This window comes from Filicampus tigris, chromosome 5 (genome assembly GCF_054856515.1).
Source record: "Filicampus tigris isolate MCC_2025a chromosome 5, RoL_Ftig_1.0, whole genome shotgun sequence".
NCBI lineage: Eukaryota > Metazoa > Chordata > Actinopteri > Syngnathiformes > Syngnathidae > Filicampus > Filicampus tigris.
The window spans coordinates 11,273,353-11,293,057 of record NC_141221.1 but is presented as its reverse complement, the minus strand read 5'-3'; the positions used below and the strand labels follow the sequence as shown (position 1 = coordinate 11,293,057).

The window sequence follows — 19,705 nt, the reverse complement described above, 5'->3', positions numbered from 1 at the left end:
TGAGCCAAATAGCATATTTGCTGAAGCCATTTAAAATTTTCTGTTTCAATGTCTCGAAAAAAAATATATCAGCATGTTTGTTTTTGTGTTTTTTTTTTTTTTTCTTTGGCGGTGTAAATTCTCAGTCATTCAGGTCATGTTAAACTGCAAAGGTTGAATTGAGGTAACTGGAGTCTTCTTGTCTGTTAATTTTTTTTTTTTCGGGTCGGATATGGATATAGTTTAACCCAGAAAAGGGTTACCGTTATTTCCATTATTTTCTTTATGATTTTTTTTTTTGCCCCATAATTATTTTGACTAACTCTGCTCACAAATGCTTAATTTTGCCATAATTTCCAAGCTGTTAGCCACATTTGTCTCCCTTAAAACGCTTTTTCAAGTAATCCAAAAATGTCAATTTTCTACTAATTACCATGCTGATGGAATTCTTATCAAAGGGAAAATGCAGTTTGATCACATTAGGCCCAACAGATTCCTTCAGAAACGGATTCAAAAAGCATGTTTAGTACAAACATGGACTGCATTCTACCAAGTCCTTAGCATGTGTGCTGAAATGAATCACAAGTGCTCAAATATCACCGCTCTTTGACCTACAGCCAATCATGCGTCATCGTCATCCACAAGCAATAGAAAAGCCTTCCCAGCTGTTTTGTGATATGATGTTTTTAGCTGCGGGGCAACGATTTATTGCTGTAATTAAGCCGCCATTTGCCTTCATTTTCTCTGCCAGCGCAGAGCATGACAGACCATCAGGCTTGCGCCCGAGCCGCGACATCAGTCATCCTCGCGCATGCATTATCAATGAAGCTCAACTCCCGAGGTGATGGAGATTGTCCTTTTGATTTTCCGTGGCATTCTTGGCAACCTCCTAATGGCTGCAAGCAAAGTCAATTTTAATAACTGTCATTCACAGCTCCCTTCTTTTGCTCCTGTTTGATTGATTTCACGTTCTGTTTTTCTGCAGGCTAATGTTGGGGAAAAGTCACAACATTGCCCATTTGTAAAAACGAAACTAGTGTTCAACTACGGCATAATGGATGCCCGCCCTGTGTGACACAAAAAAGACTAGATGCTTGTGGCACGCACTTAAAGAGAAAACACCCCAAAAAAGTGACAAAGTTTTGCTGTCAGAGCTCCAAAAAGCTTACAGAATGAGCCGTCAGAGTCGAACCGCTTTTGAGGACGCAGAGCTGCGATACGTCAACTTCATTACATTAGCGGGAGGTGCAAACACGTGCGTCTCCCTTTGAATTCCGCTCCCCCGAACGCATCTGGGAGCATAAATTCAGTTTGCAGTGGCGCTTTTGAAGTGATATTGACATTTTAAACTCAATTTCAAACCTGACAAATAGAATATTGGATTAGCTCGTGATAATATTTCAAGTCACATATCCGAATGCGGCGGTGTGGCGTGCAGGCGGGCAACCTGCGAATAGAAGCGTTTCCCCCTCACATTTCCTTGGGCGATGTGAAATGGTAATACGAATAGTTACACACTCACTTAGCTGAAATCACCATTTTTATATATGCCTGGCGCGTGGTGATTGAAAACTGGTTTCCTTCTGAAAACTTTCGGTTAAAAAAAAATGGAGAAATCATTTTATTGCGTCGCCGCAGGTCAGGCGGATCATTAAAAGCGGCTCTGCAGCCTCATCATATCAGCCTCCCAATTTACATTTTATAGCAAAACCATATTCGGTTTGCGACAAAACTAAAACGGCTTAAATGTTGCTATCAAGCCCTTCAATATTTCATGTAAAACATGGTTAGTGCTTCTTTATGGCTGCGTTGCTTACCCGCAGGAAAAGCAGCCAAATAATTAATCCGTCTGAAAATGTATTTACAAAATAATTTAACCCCTCCATGCAGAGAGGGGAGGCCTCCGATGACAACAAGCGGCAATTTCAATTAACGATGCTGAGCGAGTGGCTGCAGCCTGCCACCAACACACACGCACATGCACGCAGGCAACCCCCCCCCCCCACTCCCCCCCCCCCCCCCCCTCCACACACACACAGCCGTGCTGTGATGATAGCCTGCGGTTCTGGAAGTTAACTTGGGAAACGCACATTCATTTAGTGGCACTGCGAGGACTGAGTCTTAATACTGCCATCATGACTGCATTCACAGTGCAAGATGGCCTGTCACTCACTTGCCCCTCCAGCCACTAACACAGAACCTTGCCCACTTCACCTTAAAGCAAGTGGGAAGTAGGTGTCTATGATCCTCACATTTAGGGATGAGAGCGGAAAAGGTGGCATGACAAGAAAGAAACGCTGTGACAGAATTTATTGATCGCGTCCAAAAAGCTATCGGCAGGTTCTTTCTTATGATGATAAAGTAGCTGGCTGTGTCGGCCGTGGGGTGCTTAAGGTGCCGGTGGGAGGACGTATTCAGCATGCAAGAGGCTGCTTCTCCTCTTGATCCGCCTGACATGAGGGGCAGCCTGAAAAAATGTTCTGCTTATGACAGTGGATGGCTAAGGTAATGGCCGGTGACTGCTACCATTGCTCATAGTAATGATGGTTTCACCCAGGAATACTATGCACCTTTATAACCCACCCCCCCCTTCCTCTTGCTCCTCCTCCTCCCCCTCCTCATCTTCCCCCTCGCTTTCTTTTCGGTTTTCCTCCCTCATTATTATTTTTTTCTTTCTCTCGGTCTAGCAGAGCCGCTGCCTCATAGCATCCTCATAAGCTGGCGGCAGCAGCAGCAGCGTGTGATATTAACATGATATCACACGTCATAAGCAACTTGTGATATTAACGTGATGTAATGGCCTACTCGGAGGGTGACCTTGCTCTGTTGACATTTAAGAAAAAGCAGAAAATAAACCAAAAAGTCAACATGACTTTTGTGTGGTGAGACTGTCCAGGGTGTTTGGGAAGTGACTGTGCACGGATACGTTTGTTAACAGGCAAATTTCAACATGGACTGCATGTGCTTTAGCTCTTATATTATATTTATTATATTATATTATATTACTATTTTATATTTATTATATCATATTAGATTATATTAGGGTGTCACATGGTGGACTGGTTAGCATGTCCGCCTCACAGTTTAGAGGTCGTGGGTTCGATTCCGGCCCCGGCCTTCCTGTGTGGAGTTTGCATGTTCTCCCCGTGCCTGCGTGGGTTTTCTCCGGGTACTCCGGTTTCCTCCCACATTCCAAAAACTTGCACGGTATAGGTTGATATTTCCCTGGCTATTTCATTGGCTATTTCACCCAATTTGGGTTACTTTTGACCCAGCAGTTTTATGAATGCATGAAAAAACACCTGTGGTAATAATTAATCTGACATAGAAACAAGAGACCAGAACATGCAGAAGTAATATCTAATTAAAGTGGTTAACGATTTTAAAAATGATCGATTCATTTGTCATTAATTTCCCGCATGGTCGATCCAGGACAGGAAATGAAATGCCCATCCCTAGTTTTTGGAACAACGTGTTTGTGAAGTTCCAGCACTGGCGCGTAGATGCTAATTTGCTTTTAAAACATGTGCAGCTAAATTGTCAGGTAGATGATTGGGGTTGGTGGATGTGGGTGGTGGTAGTGTCTGTTCTCTCACTGCAGAGGAAGCTGGTTCAGCTAATTAAGGCACTCAGAAAGGTCCTCATGAAAGCTCTTTCACGGCAAAGCCGAGGAAATAATGTATGTTGGAGGTGTGTGAGTGATCGTTTGAATGTTGTATTCTGCTGCACTACTGCAAGGCCACATGCACACCAGGCCCAGGGCACTAATGAAAGGGAACCATGGCTGACTCCCTGTAGGTGCTTGAGTCCATGTAGCATTTTTTCTTTTTTAATAATGACTTCGGTTGTACATTCAGAGCAACAACCACTCATTATTTTTTGATGACTGTTGTATAGAAATGTTGTATTTGCTGCCATTTCCTGTTGGAACACAGGAATAGGTTGCCATTAGGATCACATTCTAACCCGGAGGACGGGTTTTAACACTCAAATGCGGATAAACTGAGAAATAGCGTGTGTTGACTGTATTTCCAGTGGTGAAGGGAATTCGGAGATGTGCAGTGTTGCATCACACAAGTCAAAAGGTATCGTTAGTGATGTTAGTGAGCAACAAGCAAAATGTACAGTTAGACTGTCAAGTGTGATTTTAACACAGCGTTTGTTATGGCATGAGCAGATAATTTCACTGCGAGTTTGACAACTTTGTTCGTATACAAATAGTCACTATTCATCAAAAAGTCTCCAATGTTTTTTTAATGGACATACTTTAGCGTACTGTACAGAACTCATTAGCAAAATGAGTGTTCAGTCCGCTCATTTTTGGCAAGAAAATAGACACAGCATACTTCGTGTGTATAGCATTATTGGCTATTTGTGTCATTATCTCCTTTCTTGTTATTAGCAACTCACCATTATAAAATGTTTCATTTACAAGTGCCTTCTTACATTTATTGACTGTACGCTGTTAATTTATTGTTTTGTTAGAATGTCTGGAGCTTGCGTGTTATCATAGCTGGGCAGTCCGTCCCTGGGCCGGGCCGGTCGGACCCTCCAGCCCGGCCGGATCCCCATTTTTGGGGCGGCGGGGCGGGGGGCAACACATTTTTAAAAAATGGCTGGACTATGCATGGCCAGAAGTGGATTTTAGTCCGGCCCACTAATCGGCCCTCATGCGTTTGACGTGGTCGCGAGGCTGCCAAATTTCATCTCAGCCTACTCAGTGAAAGGCTTCTTTTTAGGCTTCTTTCTACTTTCTATTTGTTTTAATAAGCATGTATTATTATCATAGAAGGATAGCTCAACTTAGTTTTCAGTTAGCAGTGGTCAAAGTATATTACACAACTACCATCACAGTTTAAAGGCCAAGTGTGGAAGATCGAAAACGGATAGAAGGATGTTCTCTGAGGTGCGTTGTAAAAGTTCCAGGATCGAAAGGTATATTTCTATAATGCAAACTACAAGTATTACTCTTTGAAATAATCCCCTGTAGCTCACCCACAAGTTGTCTTCCCCCCTCTTCTCACGCATTGAACAAAGCAAACGGCACATGATCTTTTTATATTCTGGCTGATCTTCTGGCTTGAAATACAGTACATCTTCTGTGACAGCAGTCTTGAAATCTTTCTGACACACTTTATATACTATATAGGGTAAAGCAACAAGCATCTGACATTTAATGTATTCTCTGAAACGAATACGGTGTTACAGTAAATTCCTCTTATGTAAGTCAATTGACGGATCCCACTGCAGGTGCAAAACTTGACTTCATAGTCAAAGCACTCAAAGGGTGCAAAAGCAAGTTTTGTTTGACAAAGTGAAGTGAAAAGGGTCCCTGATGATGGCGCTTTCTCCTGTCACGCTGCAGTTGAGTCGCAAGGTTATCTTAAGGTCATTTCATATACAGAAGGAGCTGCACAAAAATTGTAGCGTTTGAGGATGCAGACTTTATCAAGGTCATTTAGAATATCTGTCTAGCTGTGAACTGATCTACAAGATGCTTTTAAATGTCCTGGTCCTTTTAGATGGTAAAGTCACTTTGTTCTCGAGAATAAAGATGTTCATGATGAGGTTACTTTTACTGTTTGAAATGTAATCTTTTCTGCTGCGAGAACAAATGAGTCGTGCTGCTAAAGCAATTCTATCGTTAAAGCCACTTGCCATTCAAACCTTTCAGTTCCAACTAGCTTTTTTTTTTTTTTTTCTTTGTTTAAACAGTGCATGTTACATAGCCTAATGATTGACATTTTTTCCACATTTTCTTCCAAAAATGTCCACGAGTGAAACCAAAGCTAGCTACAGCTTTTGATTTATGGCAATTATTTCAAGATGATCGTTTTTGCTCAGTTGAACTGAATATATCTGCGATCCTTGTGAGGATAAACGGTTCTGAAAATGGATGGATGGATTTTAGCATGTTGTTCAGGGATTAAATATTGTGCATAGTTTACATACGATTTCTTTCTGAAATCTCACGGCAGCACATTGTGCGCATCATGTACTGTAAGTTATTTGTTGTTTGACAATGTGCATCGTTCGTTTTAATATATCTATACATGTATGTCCAAGATACAAGCGGGTAAAGAGGGCACACAATTATGCAAATTATAATATAAATAAAAACAAGATATATTAATAAACATGTCATAGTATTAATATATGACCCGTCCCTCTTTGCTGATCCTTATCCCTTCTCACTTTCTCAAAGATGCTTCTCAAACAGTATCAGCCGCAGTTATTATTTTCTTAAAGAGAAGGTCAACCCCCCCAAATTCTTTGAAATAATATGTTCTATGCGCCTTCACTAGTTGAAAGATGGCATTCTGATTAATATTGTGTGAGCAATCACAGTTCACCTGATTTCATAAGATGAGACATGATTGGTCGTTATCTGAGCCCTGAGCAGCTGTGATGCCATTTTCAGTCGACAGCTAGTGCCAAAATGGCCGCCCCCTGAGATGGACAAACATGAGAGGATTTTATTGCTTAACTCATATTCCACAAATTCAATATTAATCAGAATTCCATTTTCCGACTAGTGGGCCTGCATAGAACATATTCTTGTAAAGGAAATGTTGGGGTTGACTCCCGCTTTAACAAGGCCTTCTTTGTACTTACTGAATGAAAACAAGGAAGTAAAATGAAATCTAGTCTCCTGTATATCACCATAAGGGAAACAAACAATTATATACAAATCATACATCTCATATTGACATAAACAATTTCCTGGTGCCTAAGATTCTGTGTATTTCATTTGATTATTTTGAGATTATTATTTTATCTTTCCTAACATTAGTTTCGATTGCTCCCTTGACCCCTTCCTTCAGAGTTGGTGCATTAAAGTAGAGCCAACTCCACTTTTATGTGTTGTAGATGTAGATCATTATTGATCTACATCAATAGTTTCAGGTTCTTCCTCCTAGTCGAAAAGGTAGACACCATAAGATAAACATGACAGGTTCTCGCTTAATGATGACAGTATGAATGCAAAAGTTGATTTTCTACATTTCCCATCTCCATTAAGTCACAGCAAAGTGCCCATTTGTGCAATAATTCTCCTCAAGCTATGAACATCCAGACTCAAAAAATGTTATCAACAATACACTGGATAGTACTATAATGGGTGTTCAATGTTGCCCACCCGGCATCCATTGCAGCCTGATCATCCTGGAAGGGGGATTCCCCCATCTGTGGTCCCTTCTCAAGGTTTCTCACTTTTCCCCAGATGGTTTTTTTTAAGATCAGGGGATGTCGTGTATATGATCTGGCGCATATGTGAAGCCCTTTGAGACTTTCCTGTGATTAAGGGCTATATAAATACATTTGACTTGACTTGACAATCTTCCAGCTTTTATGTTATTTTTCTATTCTTATTAATCACCATAAACTCCACGTTGAATTTTGACTGATTTTGTGAGAGCATATTCCAAGCAAGTGTCCAGATAAGGATGTAGTACATGGATTGTTAATAATATCATACTCGAGTGCACAATGGATGATGATTAGATTAAAACTATGCTCGGTTTGTGCCGAAGCTTCATCTCCAAGGGCAACGAGGCCAAAAACAGGCCATTGCTGAAGAGCAGACTGAATGAAACACAAGCGATGCAAAGGACACGCAGAGACAGCCGGACAACTTGTGTGATGCGTTCAAATAACAACCCAAAACTCCCCCCCACCCCAAAAAATAAAAAAGTCAGCAAAAGAACAAAAACATGGAGCAAAGACAACATCGTCAAGCACATAGCGAGATGCGATGCCCGGGGAGCATCCGCGTCATTCGTTTTGCCTTGAACTCATGACAGGGACTCTCTGCTGCCATCAGTGTGATGAAGTGAAGCTGGTGCTGTGAGCCGTCGAGCCGGGGAATCACTTCACGGATCACCACGCAAAAGTCCACAATCCTCAAAGACATTCCCACCATTAGCCTGCTTGTCACAACAGCTGAGTGCATCACGTTCTGGCCACTCTGCCACTCTGCCACTCTGACTCTGCGGTCCACCAGCAGGGAACCAAGTCATCTTTAGGGCAAACCTCCTTCGGCCTCATACGCGGGACACGTGACCCCGGTTGCCGTTTTAGTAGTTGAACACGAAGCGCTGGGCCACTGACATGCCGAAGGATGGACGGCTGACGGACGGCAGTCAAAGTGAGGGGACTTTTTCACCCTCTAAAAGTGTTTTTGTGTAAAATCCAGAGAGTTCAGCGTTACTACAAGAGTGCTATTTTATGTGCCGCGTAAGTGGACACATAAGGGCCATTGGTCTATATAAGCGTAACCTAATTACATGGTAATATGGAACACTTTAGGTGAAAAACAATAAGTCTACTCTAACAGGTCCTCCTAATGTAATCCCATTACGGCTCCATTACCTTGGAGAGGATGGAGCGGGCAGGAAAAGCATGTATTTTTTATCCGGGGGCTCAAAGCATCTCCTGAAGAGGACACCAGGGTACAGTGCATCAGCAGGGTGTGGTGGTGTACATCTTCCAAACTTTTAAAGGCCTTCCAGTACGGAACATATGGTATGTTATTGTACGTGTATGTGCAGTTCAGTTATATTTCACTTTTTTTTTTTTACAAACTGTTTTTTTAAGCTTTAAAGCTTTAGATAAGCTAGGTCAAATTTATATTAAGATTTTATGACTTACATAGAGTATGTGCATTACATTTTAATGAGACAAACTTTTTTTTTTTTTTTTGGTGGATACTATGTGTAAAGGTTTTGAGAGCCACTGACTAGGAGGAGTCATTCAAATCCCACTTGAATTCCAGTTCATATTCCTCTGACCTTAGTTCTTAAAGCGGAAGTCAACGCAAACGTATTTTTTTTAAGAATATGTTCGATGTAAGCCCACTGGTTGAAACAGGGCATTCTGATGAATATTGTGTTTGTGGAATAAGTGTTAATCCACACGTTTTTAGCCATCTCTGGGGGCGACCATTTTGTCTTCTGTCGACTGAAAATGACATCACAACTGCTCACAACGACCATTCACGGCTCAGATTCAGAAAACAGGTCCGCCGTGATTGGTCGAGTGCATTTTGCTGCTTAATTTATATTCCACAAACACAAAATTAATCAGAATGCTGTGTTTCAACTAATGGGAATGCTGGGAACATATTCTTGAAAAAAATATGTTTGGGTTGAATTCTGCTTTAATTCTTAGGCCATCTTCAGATTGTGGGTCAGTTCCATTTTTTTTTTTCTCCCAAATGTGACACATACCACTTTTTTTTTTCACATAATATGAACAGTAAAATTTCCCCCGCCCCACCTCCCCAAATCTCACCCCAGAGCAAAAACATTAAATCAAATCAAATTCAAATATGATGTGGATATGAATTGAGTATGTGTCCTATGCGACTGCCGTGTGGACACTTGGGTCATGCTCATCTGAGCTATAAGTCATCAAAGGGTGAAAAATATCTAGGTTGTTCAAAAAAATATACAGCGTGAACAGCAAAGTCAGACGAAGGAGAGGAAAATACAAAAGATGCTTTGGAACTGATAAATATATGATGGACCGGTCGGTTTAAGCCCCAATTTTTGAAATTGCCACAAATGCGTCACAACTGAGACCCGAACGTGGGGTTCATATTTTCTTATAAGCGCTGTGCCACGTGACATTGTGTTGTGTGTGCACGCATGCAGCATGTTTTTTGCAGTTTGTGAAGAGCAAAACAACCCCCCCCCCCCCCCCCCCCCGAACCCAATGGAGTACACTAGCAATTGCGCAATGTACAAGAAGCCTAAGTCACAGAGTCCAAGTCAGGCTGCCCAGTCATGAAAATGGATGGATGAATTGATTTATGCTACTACAGATAATGTATCTTTGTTGATCTATTTATGCCCGTGATGTATACTGACAGGCAGGACAATTAATTGCTCTTCCAGTAGATAGCAGGAGGAACAATAAATCTGTGTATCCACCTGTTGACATTCATCCAACAATTTGTGTTCAAATAATCAGACCCAAATTTTGCCTTTTTTTTGTTTTGGTGATGGTTTTCGTGCCTTCACTCTAAAAACAGTTGGGTTAAAAATAACACAATTTTGGGTCAAAAACAAATTGGGTCAATTTGACCCACCTTCTTCCATTGTTTTGTACAAAACTGCCAATGTTTGGGGTTGTTTTCTGCAAAATAACCCAGAAAGTTGGGTGAAATTGACCCAAGTAGTGGAGCGGTCCTTTTTTGACCCCAAATTTTGTTAATTTTAACACAACTGTTTTAAGGGTGTTGGCTCAATCAAGGTTGGGAAAAGGTTGTTGCATTTTGGGTGGAACCATGTTCCTCTTACCTTCAGTGAGTCCCATGTGGATGCTCCAGTAGTTCTGGAGACACTGCAGCTCCTTCTTCATGCTCCTCTTGCAGCGGCAGTCGAAGAGCGGACTGAGCAGCAGCACCTCCAGGGCCGCTTGGCACTCCCTGTTGTTGTCCAGCATGGCTTCCTTCTCCTTGCCCACCAGGCACTGGCGCATCACGCGGTACCGAGAACTGCAGTGGGGATTCTGGTTGCACATGTCGCTCGCTTGAATGCAGTCCACCCATTCCGATGGCGTTCCGGCCACTTCGGACCCGGGGTGCCCGTCGGCCAAGAGCACGGATAAAGCCGAGGAACCGTCCCAGGAACTCACGGTTTCATCTAGGGGACACAATAATTTGGGTATTTTTTTGGTTTGTTTCTGTATTGTGCAAGTTCAGGGCTTTTATTCTATACTGGATTTATGGAAGGCAACAGGTTGAACATGGCAACAATAAAAAAGGTTTGATGGCCTGTGACAAGACGTCTGTGCGTGCTCAAGTGAGACTGTAAAAACCTTTTCATGGTCCACTGGAGTCTTTGTGTAACACAGGCCTATCTGTCACAATGTTATGCAAGAGCATGAAAATGTTACTTGTTTGTCCGGTGTTTTTTTTTTTTTTTTTTGTTATGCCACCGACTGCTGCGCATCGCACAACATCTTGTTGAATGTTTGCTGAAGCAGCCACGCGGCACACCAGAGTGTTGTACTGTATCTTGCAGGGAATAAGATGGGATCACAAGGGCAGACGCTCAGGTGCGTCCGCATGACACAAGACTCAAGATCCAAGCCCACTAACACCTGCGTGAAAGTGAGAAAAGGTAGAAGGACAAGAGCGACCCCTTGTGGTGATCCTGATAAATCGATTGCCATTGAGTGAGACAATATCATCAGGTACGACAGGGACATGAAGTTGAAGCGTGCAATTATGTGAAGACTCTTTTTTTAGATGCATGTGTTGATAGCACCGAATTTAATTAGCATTCACCTCAATCAAAATCAAATTCCAGTTTTGTGAAACAATTAGCAGCACATGAATCTATGGTGACTAATGTACCATCAAAATGGCCAATTTTATCAAAAGTATTTATACACATGCATGACAGTTTATTGTAATGCATACGATTTAAAAGAATTTTCCAAATCGCATTGCAGGTAAACTCTCAGTCATCAGATTTGTACACCTGCACGATGCACTGAAGCACAATGATGGTATTGAGATGGATTTGAACAGTTCACCTCTCACCTAAAAGCAGAAGAAAGCTGCACACGAAAATCCACGCTGTGAGGGACCTCATGTTGGAGCAAGGATGTGTTTCCAATTAGGTTCTTTTAAGTCTTTTAAAAAAATATTATTCCAAAGGTTAATCCGTGTTTTAAAGCGGGTGGAAAATGTATCCTCATTCAACTCCAAATTACCGGCCCATCGATGCCATAATAATCCAATGATTTAAATTTAGATCAACTATACTGACCACGACTGTTGAAAAATGAAAAACAAAAACAAAAACAATATTAATGGAGGGGGAAAAAGGGTCAAATGCCAGTCACTGAGTCAATCCATGAACGCCTCTTGTCAAGGTCCGTGCGCGCCCACTGCGACCAACTAGTGAGACTTCTTCATCTCTCAGCATTCTAAACCTCCTCGACACTGTTTTTTCTCCGTCGTGGAATTGTGCGTCTGTCATCGACGCAATTAGTATCTCGCATGGAGTGGAAAGTCCGTGCTGAACTGAGCTCTAAGCAAGTGTGCGACTCGTAGCGAACGCAGCACCGACTGCGCGCGTGTGGAGGCATCGCAAGCGTTTTATTGGAGGGGGGCTGCGGGTCGGGGGGCGCTAGAGGGCGCTGCGAGGGGGGCTGACCTCATTGGAGAACGTGTGGAATGCAAGAGAGACTTATTTCTACTTTGCCTGTTGGAGGCTTGGAAGAATGCTCCCTGAGGAGGAGACGACATCATGCGTGTGTTTTGCTTGTACATGTGGACATTTTATTAGGAACATCTGCGCAATCCATCAATGTTTCCACAAGCGGTTGTCCTTATGATGGGATCCTGGTTGAGCCGGATTCTAAAGAAGTGCACGGCCTCTGTTTTCGCAGACAGGCGCACGTGCACGCTCTGCGTGTAAAAATGGGTGTATAGTTGATCGTGTCCGGGATTTTGGCAGACCGCGTTGCGTCTCGCTGGACATTACCGGAACAAGGGCATTTCCAATTACATGCCCCCGGCACACCCGATAGCTTGGTGATAGAAGGCAGACTTAACTTTAGACCAGGTGAAACTCTTTCATTCATAAATAGGCTGTGAATATAGGGTTGAACGATATACTGTATATGACCTCAAAACCCATGTGGAATACAGCCCAGCTACGCCACTGTTTAACTTATACATAAACAACATATTTCATGTATTGGAATTATTAAAACTAATATTGTTTGCGGATGAAACAAATACTGTATATACTATAGTAGTGATAATTATAATGAACTCATGAGTACAGTAAATACAGAACTCAATCAAATTAAGATGTGGATGGATTATCACAAATGTATTCTTAAATAAAAGAACAGTATTGATATTTGGTAACTATAAAAGTAAACCAGAATTGAAAATACACAGAGTGTACAGTGTACATCTAGAAAATGTTAAGAATATAAATTCTTGGGAGTAAAAAGTGGTCATGGAATGCCCGCATCAGACACGTAGCAAAAATTTCCAAATGTCTCTCAATCATGAATAAAGCAAAGCAATTCCTTACATTGTTCCTTATTACTCCCATATCTCATCTATTGTGTTGAAGTATGGGGAAACAATTATCAATGTTCCATACATCCTTTATTTATTTTGCAAAAACGAGCTGTTAGGATTATACATAAGGCTCAATTTCTAGCACACACCAATAGTCTGATTATTCAATCAAACTTACTGAAGATTCATGACCTTGTGAAATACTATACCTTATTAATCTTACTTAAAGGCTTTAGAAAATTGCTACCAATTAATATACAAGGTTTTTTTGGACTTAGAGAGAGAATAAATCTGATGCATTATTATCCATCCATCATCTATACCGCTTCTCCTCACAAGGGTCGCGGGGAGTGCTGGAGCCTATCCCAGCTGTCTACGGGCAGTGGGCGGGGGACACCCCCAATTGGTTGCCAGCCAATCTCAGGGCACACAGAGACAAACAAACATCCGCACTCACAATCACACCCAGGGGCAATTTAGAGTGTCTAATCAACCTACCATGCATGTTTTTGGATTGTGGGAGGAAACCCGAGTACCCGGAAAAAACCCACGCAGGGACGGGGAGAACATGAAAACTCCACACAGGAAGGCCGGGGCCGGATTTGAACCCACGACCTCTGCACTATGTGTGGTAACCAATTGACCACCATGTCGCCCTGCATTATTATTACTATTGTTATTGTTGTTGTTGTTGTTGTTATTATTATTTTAGGGTTCATTTTAAGATGCTTCCATTCGTCTACAAATCTTAGAATGGCCTCGCCCCGGCGTACCTCTCTGAGCTCCTCCACCCCTACACACCTTCCCGGTGCCTCAGGTCTGCGGACCAGGCTCTACTCGAGGTGCCGAGGAATAAGCGGAGCCTCAGAGGGAGTTGGGCCTTCCCTCTGGAATGACCTTCCTTTCAAAGTAGGCAAGTCCTCTCACCGTCTGTTTTTAAAACTTGTTTGAAGACACATTTCTATTCTTTGGCTTTTGATGTTTGATGTTATGAAATGCGCTATATAAATGAAGTTGTATTGTATTTTATGTGGGGTAAAACTGTGGAACATTCTGGACTTACACCACAAGCAATGCCAAAGCATCTATAGTTTTAAAGTATCTTACAAAAGTATGGTCTGGTCACAGTACGAGGAGGGCGGGGGTGTCGCATGAACTGCTCAGTCATGGCTCTTTCTTACTATTGATGGTATGTGCTGGTTGTTGCTTACCATGTTGGTATATATTATTTCCATCCCCATTGTTGGTATGTAATTATTGCTGAAATATACTGTATTTTAAATTATGCAAACCAATATTTTGATAGTAATTATATGTAATATAATGTACATCAATTTTCCTAGTAGGACTTGTATAGGTGTAACATAACCATTAGGGAAGCGAATTTAGTTAGTATGTGTGGCTCGTACTATAAATGTGAGATGGGTGTGGGATTTAATAAATTTTCTTCTTCCCACACCTTTTTGAGCAGCATGTGTAGAGTGGTTGCAAATGATGATATGGTGACCTTTTGTTTTTGGATGTGAACTTTTTTTGTTTCTTTGTTGTTCTTTTTTTAAATGAGATGCTTGTGGTGGTCTGTTAAAAAACAAATAAAAACATCAGTACTTTCTATTCATACCTTTAAAACAGTCTTATTTGTTTCAACCTTCACATAAACCAACACAACATAAAAACGATGTAAAGAGAGAGAGGTAAAGATGTTGATTGATTATTGGGATCTTGGGGTCTTATAAACAGAACAAACAGAGACAGCAGTGACATGGAGGCATGGGGACCAGAAAGCATTCATGAAAATGCCAACTAAATCGGAGAGGCGGGGCTATAAATATGGCTATGGCTATAAATATCAGTAATCAGACCCATAAAATATGTCCAAAACGGCCATGTCAGGTGTTTCGTTTGTTTTTTTTTAATTTAATTTACATTATGAAGCTCCATGAGTCGTTCAAAATGCCTGTTGGAAACAAGTGTCACTATGATGCAGTGCAGTGCTACACCACAATAATAAACTTATTGTTGAGTGAATACCTCTCTGACAGTGCCAATGAAGCATATCGCTGTGTCCACCAAGACTATAGTTCACTTTCCACTTCCTCCACATTAAATTCATTTTGGATTGACAGAAAGAAATCAAAGCGATTCGGAGGAGATTTGTTACAGTGGATTCTAAGTTGGCCTCGCCAAATGACATCACTCATTTTTCAGCAATATCCTGGCAATGGCATCCGTGTTTCCTTTGACTGAAAGGGAGATTAAAGCTATGGCACAATGCATGGTATTATAGTGTATTTGTTCTGAGGGAACGGTCAAGCCCACAGAATGTGCCATTTTTCAAAGTGGTTTCACATTAAACAAAATGACTTTGTTGTACATCATCGCTCAAATGGTGGCGAGAATGTCATAAATCTTTACGAATCTTGAAAACAAAAGTCTCCATTTAAAGACAGTGACAATGACAAAGTGCCGGGCGGCTGACTCATATAATGATGCTTGACTGTCAGCACAGGCCGCCTTCCGAATAGTGAATTCTTCATTCCGCCCGTGTTGGCCTGAGCTTCTTGTCATCTCCCCCAAGAGTTTGGGGGTCCGTCATGATGACGACAGTGGGCGATATCCTGCCATGTGCCCTACACTGGCACTATGGTGGTTCAGATCATCTACTTCACTTTTTTGAATTCCATCAAAAAAATGACTTTTCTTCAAGCAACTTTTACCAAAGCTACATTGTTTTTATTATTTCAGCAGGAAGTATCATTTCTCACTGACAAGCTGTTGCCTAAGCAAGTGTGGTAAACAGGGGTAGGACTTTTTATTAGCCCGCAATACAAATAGTGTAGTTCTATGGATATTTATATCCATCCATTTTCTAGAGTGCTTGTCCTCATTGGGGTCAAGGGTGAGCTGAAACCTTCTCCAGCTTAGGGAAGGCTGTGGGGTACATACTGTACTGATCACACTCTGGGTAGCCACTTGATTAATTTTCAAAGGAACAAAAACCAAATCCTTCAGAATATGCTGATAAACATTCAGTATAGTTTTTCCCCTGAAAAAACGGGTGTTTAATTGTGAAAAAAAAAAAACTGGACTAAATTGAATAAAACAAAATACTGTATTGACAAAAAAATGAAAAGTGAATATACTAATTTGCAGGAGCAGAATTGCAAATATGCATCGACTGCAGTTTTAAGTTGTAATATCACCATTCACCACTAGATGGTGGACATGGCTTGATTCCGCTTGGTCCGAGTCTTGCTTTTACTATAAGATGAGAAGGCCCCTTTTTTTTTTTTTTTTTTTTTTTTTTTTAAGGGATTTGGAATGATATGCAGGACAAACAAAGAGCCTCAATAATATTACAATTTTGAGTTGATTTGTTGTAAAATAAATAAATAAATGCACAAATTGAGTGGTTTGCTGTTCGGCAGTTTTGTGCCGCCATTGTTAATGTTAATTTTCATGCAAGAGAGCCCTTTGCACTGGGGGGGGGGATCACAGTTGCCTTTGTGGTTATTTTGTTGTTTACTTCAAACCCTTTGTTGTTGGGTTAGCATAGTGGATCTTTTATACATCCCTTAAGAAATGTATTATGAAAAATAAAATATATTAAGAGCATGTATTTTGTCCATATCTAAAAAAGCATTTTTGCCATCCAGCTTGTTAGGAAGTGCGTGAGCCTTTGTGGCCCCTGAGTAACACTGTACAGTTACGTCCAAAATTATTCATACCTCTGTTAACTGTATATTACAAACCCAAGACTTTCATTTGCTCTTTGACATTCTACTTAATTGAATTCCTCCATGAATAATGCATATATATTTTAATGACAAATTCAAGCATATACAGGAGGTGAGTCTATCAATGTGCTGATTTGAATTAGTACAGACGATCCTTTCCAAAGGCAGACATTTGATACAGCTCTTGCATTGGATCAAGTGGTAGTGTGCCTAATATCGTGGCCGATAAATGTATGACTCCATAAAGCATGCCTGTGCGTCTCTTTACATAGACAGCACAGAGAGTTGCTTACACATTCATCTGCATGCATGCCTTCGTGCTCATATATCCTATTGTGGGAGGGGCGTAGGAAAAAAAATCACCCTATTGTAAGAATAAGCACACACAGAATTGCATCTAATCAGCACGTCAGCGGATGCTGGAGACGGTGAAGATAAATAGAGTGTGCGTGAGTGTGTGTGTGTGGGGGGGGGTGCGTGCGCATGTGTGTGAACAAAGAGCACTTCGGCATCAGCATCGAGGGGAGCCTGCCCGTGATGCTTCTGACAAGTGTGGCTAATATGCTGAATATGGAACATATCATGATGCCTTTGCAGGGAAATAATGATGGGCACAACAGTTAAGACTTCTTGTGTGTCAGACGAGGATGAGGGTCAGCTTCACATCAGGAGAGACACGCTTGCATGGAAATCCAGTCACCTCATGCATGTTCATTTGTTGTGGCATCCATTTGACTACTGGGTCAAAAGTAACCCGAATTGGGTGAAATGGCTAACCCAAAATAATTCATCCAGCCTTGGGTAAATGTAACCCAATCTTCTTAAACTCCACAGCTACCCACCAAGTGGGTTAGGAAGACAACAGAGCATTTTTTAGTGCGCCAGAAAAACTCATCCCAAACTTATCAAGAACACGTTAAATTGACCATCGATTCTCTTCGCCCGTAGTTCAAATGAAATGTGTGCATGGCTCACTTGATAAGGTTTTGCTTTGCTTGAGTAAAATTTAACTTGGGGTTAACTGAGGGCAAAGGTCTCCTGGATGTGCCTGACACGCACATCACAGTGTACTAATAAACTGAGCGTTACGCGTACGCACACACAGAGGCAGACTGTCAGAGAGAGGTTAAGCATGACTGATTAGATTAGGAATTATGAGCTAATTAATGCGTATCTTGGGAGACTAGTGCAGCATGCTTATTAGGAGACACAGTCGCGGTCGGCAGCAGAGAACATAGAACTGTTATTCCCACTATATTAGATGTGGCCTTACATTAATTGGAACAATATGCTGCCGCTCAGACCTTCCTCTGTTATGAATAAAAAGCATAGGAAGATGAGACATCTGCCTGGCTCTGTGCTGGCATAGTCATAAAGTAGAATGGCATTCAGATGAGAGCACAACGAGGCCAAACAATCCAAAATTGGATCTGCACACATTTGAACGACTTCAGAGATGCACGCTTACGCTTATCATATAACTAACTATATTGTGTGATTAAATATTTTAGTCAAAGAAAAGGGAGGGGCAAATGGTGGTCACACTGAATACTGACTGGTTTTCCCTCAGACCCTTTTTGGAGGATTTAGAGTGGTCATTTAGGCAAGGCCAGACAGCTTTATTTATATATCATATTTCATACACATGACAACTCAATGTGCTACGCACAAGCAAACACACAAAACACAAGTGTTAACGTCCGACATTCAGAAACGACACAGAGAAAAAGAAAAGGAGTTTACCAAAATTACTAAAAGAACGTATGACAACTTTTAACGCACATTCCCAAAAACGTTGAAAACATTTCAAACAAAAGTAAAGAAAATAAATAAAAGTAGGTTTATAAAATGAGTAAATTCGACCCAAGGGCAAGATATTTTATTTTGGGCAGCCTACGGCACACTTTAGGGCTTCTCCCGGCAAAAGAGATAATAATGGCACTTAGTGGTCCACAATCCAAAATACTGGAGTGGATTATTGTGTTCATTTGTTAATAAGCAGGCCATTTCCTGCTTCAAGGAAAATAACAGAAGTGGTCATTGTGGTAAGCCCATCTTCCTCATTGTCGAGAGGTTCTCAGGCAGGGGGTCACCAACATGGTGCATCCAAGCACCACATGAGCAGCCAGCAGGCCTGTTCTAAAAATAGCTCACCAGTGCTGGGATATTGTGATTTCCTTGGATGTTGTAGAAGTAATCAGTTCAAAATGTGAGCACTTGGAACAATTTCTAGAATAAAGTTGTACTAAGCAAGAGTGGAGCAACGTTAGCCACTTTGGGGTTAGTGTTGGATTCATCAGAGGTTACCATTTGCATTCTGGGTCTGGCTGAATGGGGCCATTGTGACTCACAACAACGGCGTGGAGTGGGAAATCATTTTTTGAATGATAAGACAAAGCAATTCCAGTTGCCACATTTCTCTGAAGGCACTAGACGAGTGAGTCATGTAACATTTAGAGGGAGTCTTTGGTGCCTGTGTGAGGTGCAGAGCCTGAAGTCAGGTGAAACTAGTCGGCCAAAATCAATATGAAGGTGAAAGCGGCCAATGGAGTCAATGGTGAGGAAGGTGGAGTGACAGGCACTGCCACAGGCTACTTCATATTCAGGCCAGGCTACGCGACAACTAGCCTTGGACATTCCCTATTATGGTTGTTTTCCTTGTTGTTATTGCAACATCAAAGTGCTCTTGTTCCCACATCAGGTCTGACATGTCGGCGTTTAAGTGAATGTCAACGTTGTTTTGCTCATTTCAACAGCACCAAATTTGTGACGCGACCTCTGGCAGACTCTCAGGAGGCTATCGACCAGTCGGATCCATTTGTTTTCCAGCCATTCCTCCACGCTGTCCATTTCTATCACATTACTTTGACAGAAATTGAATTTGCTCTGATGCATTTTGATGTCTCCTAAGTGCATGCTCCGCTCGCGCTGGAAG

At 41.6% G+C, this 19,705-nt stretch overlaps 1 protein-coding gene across 1 annotated transcript in view; it reads right to left on the bottom strand.

Annotated features, from left to right (window-relative positions):
* Positions 1–12,071, bottom strand: part of LOC147147268 (GDNF family receptor alpha-2-like) — a 69,462-nt gene extending 57,391 nt beyond the window's left edge. The window contains exons 1-2 of the mRNA XM_086030689.1: positions 11,531–12,071; positions 10,281–10,625 (exon numbers count right to left, since the gene is read on the bottom strand). Of these exons, the coding sequence (XP_085886815.1) occupies positions 10,281–10,625; positions 11,531–11,582 (397 nt within the window). The 5' untranslated portion in view covers positions 11,583–12,071. The remainder of the gene's footprint in view (positions 1–10,280; positions 10,626–11,530) is intronic.
* Between the last annotated feature and the right edge of the window lie 7,634 nt (positions 12,072–19,705).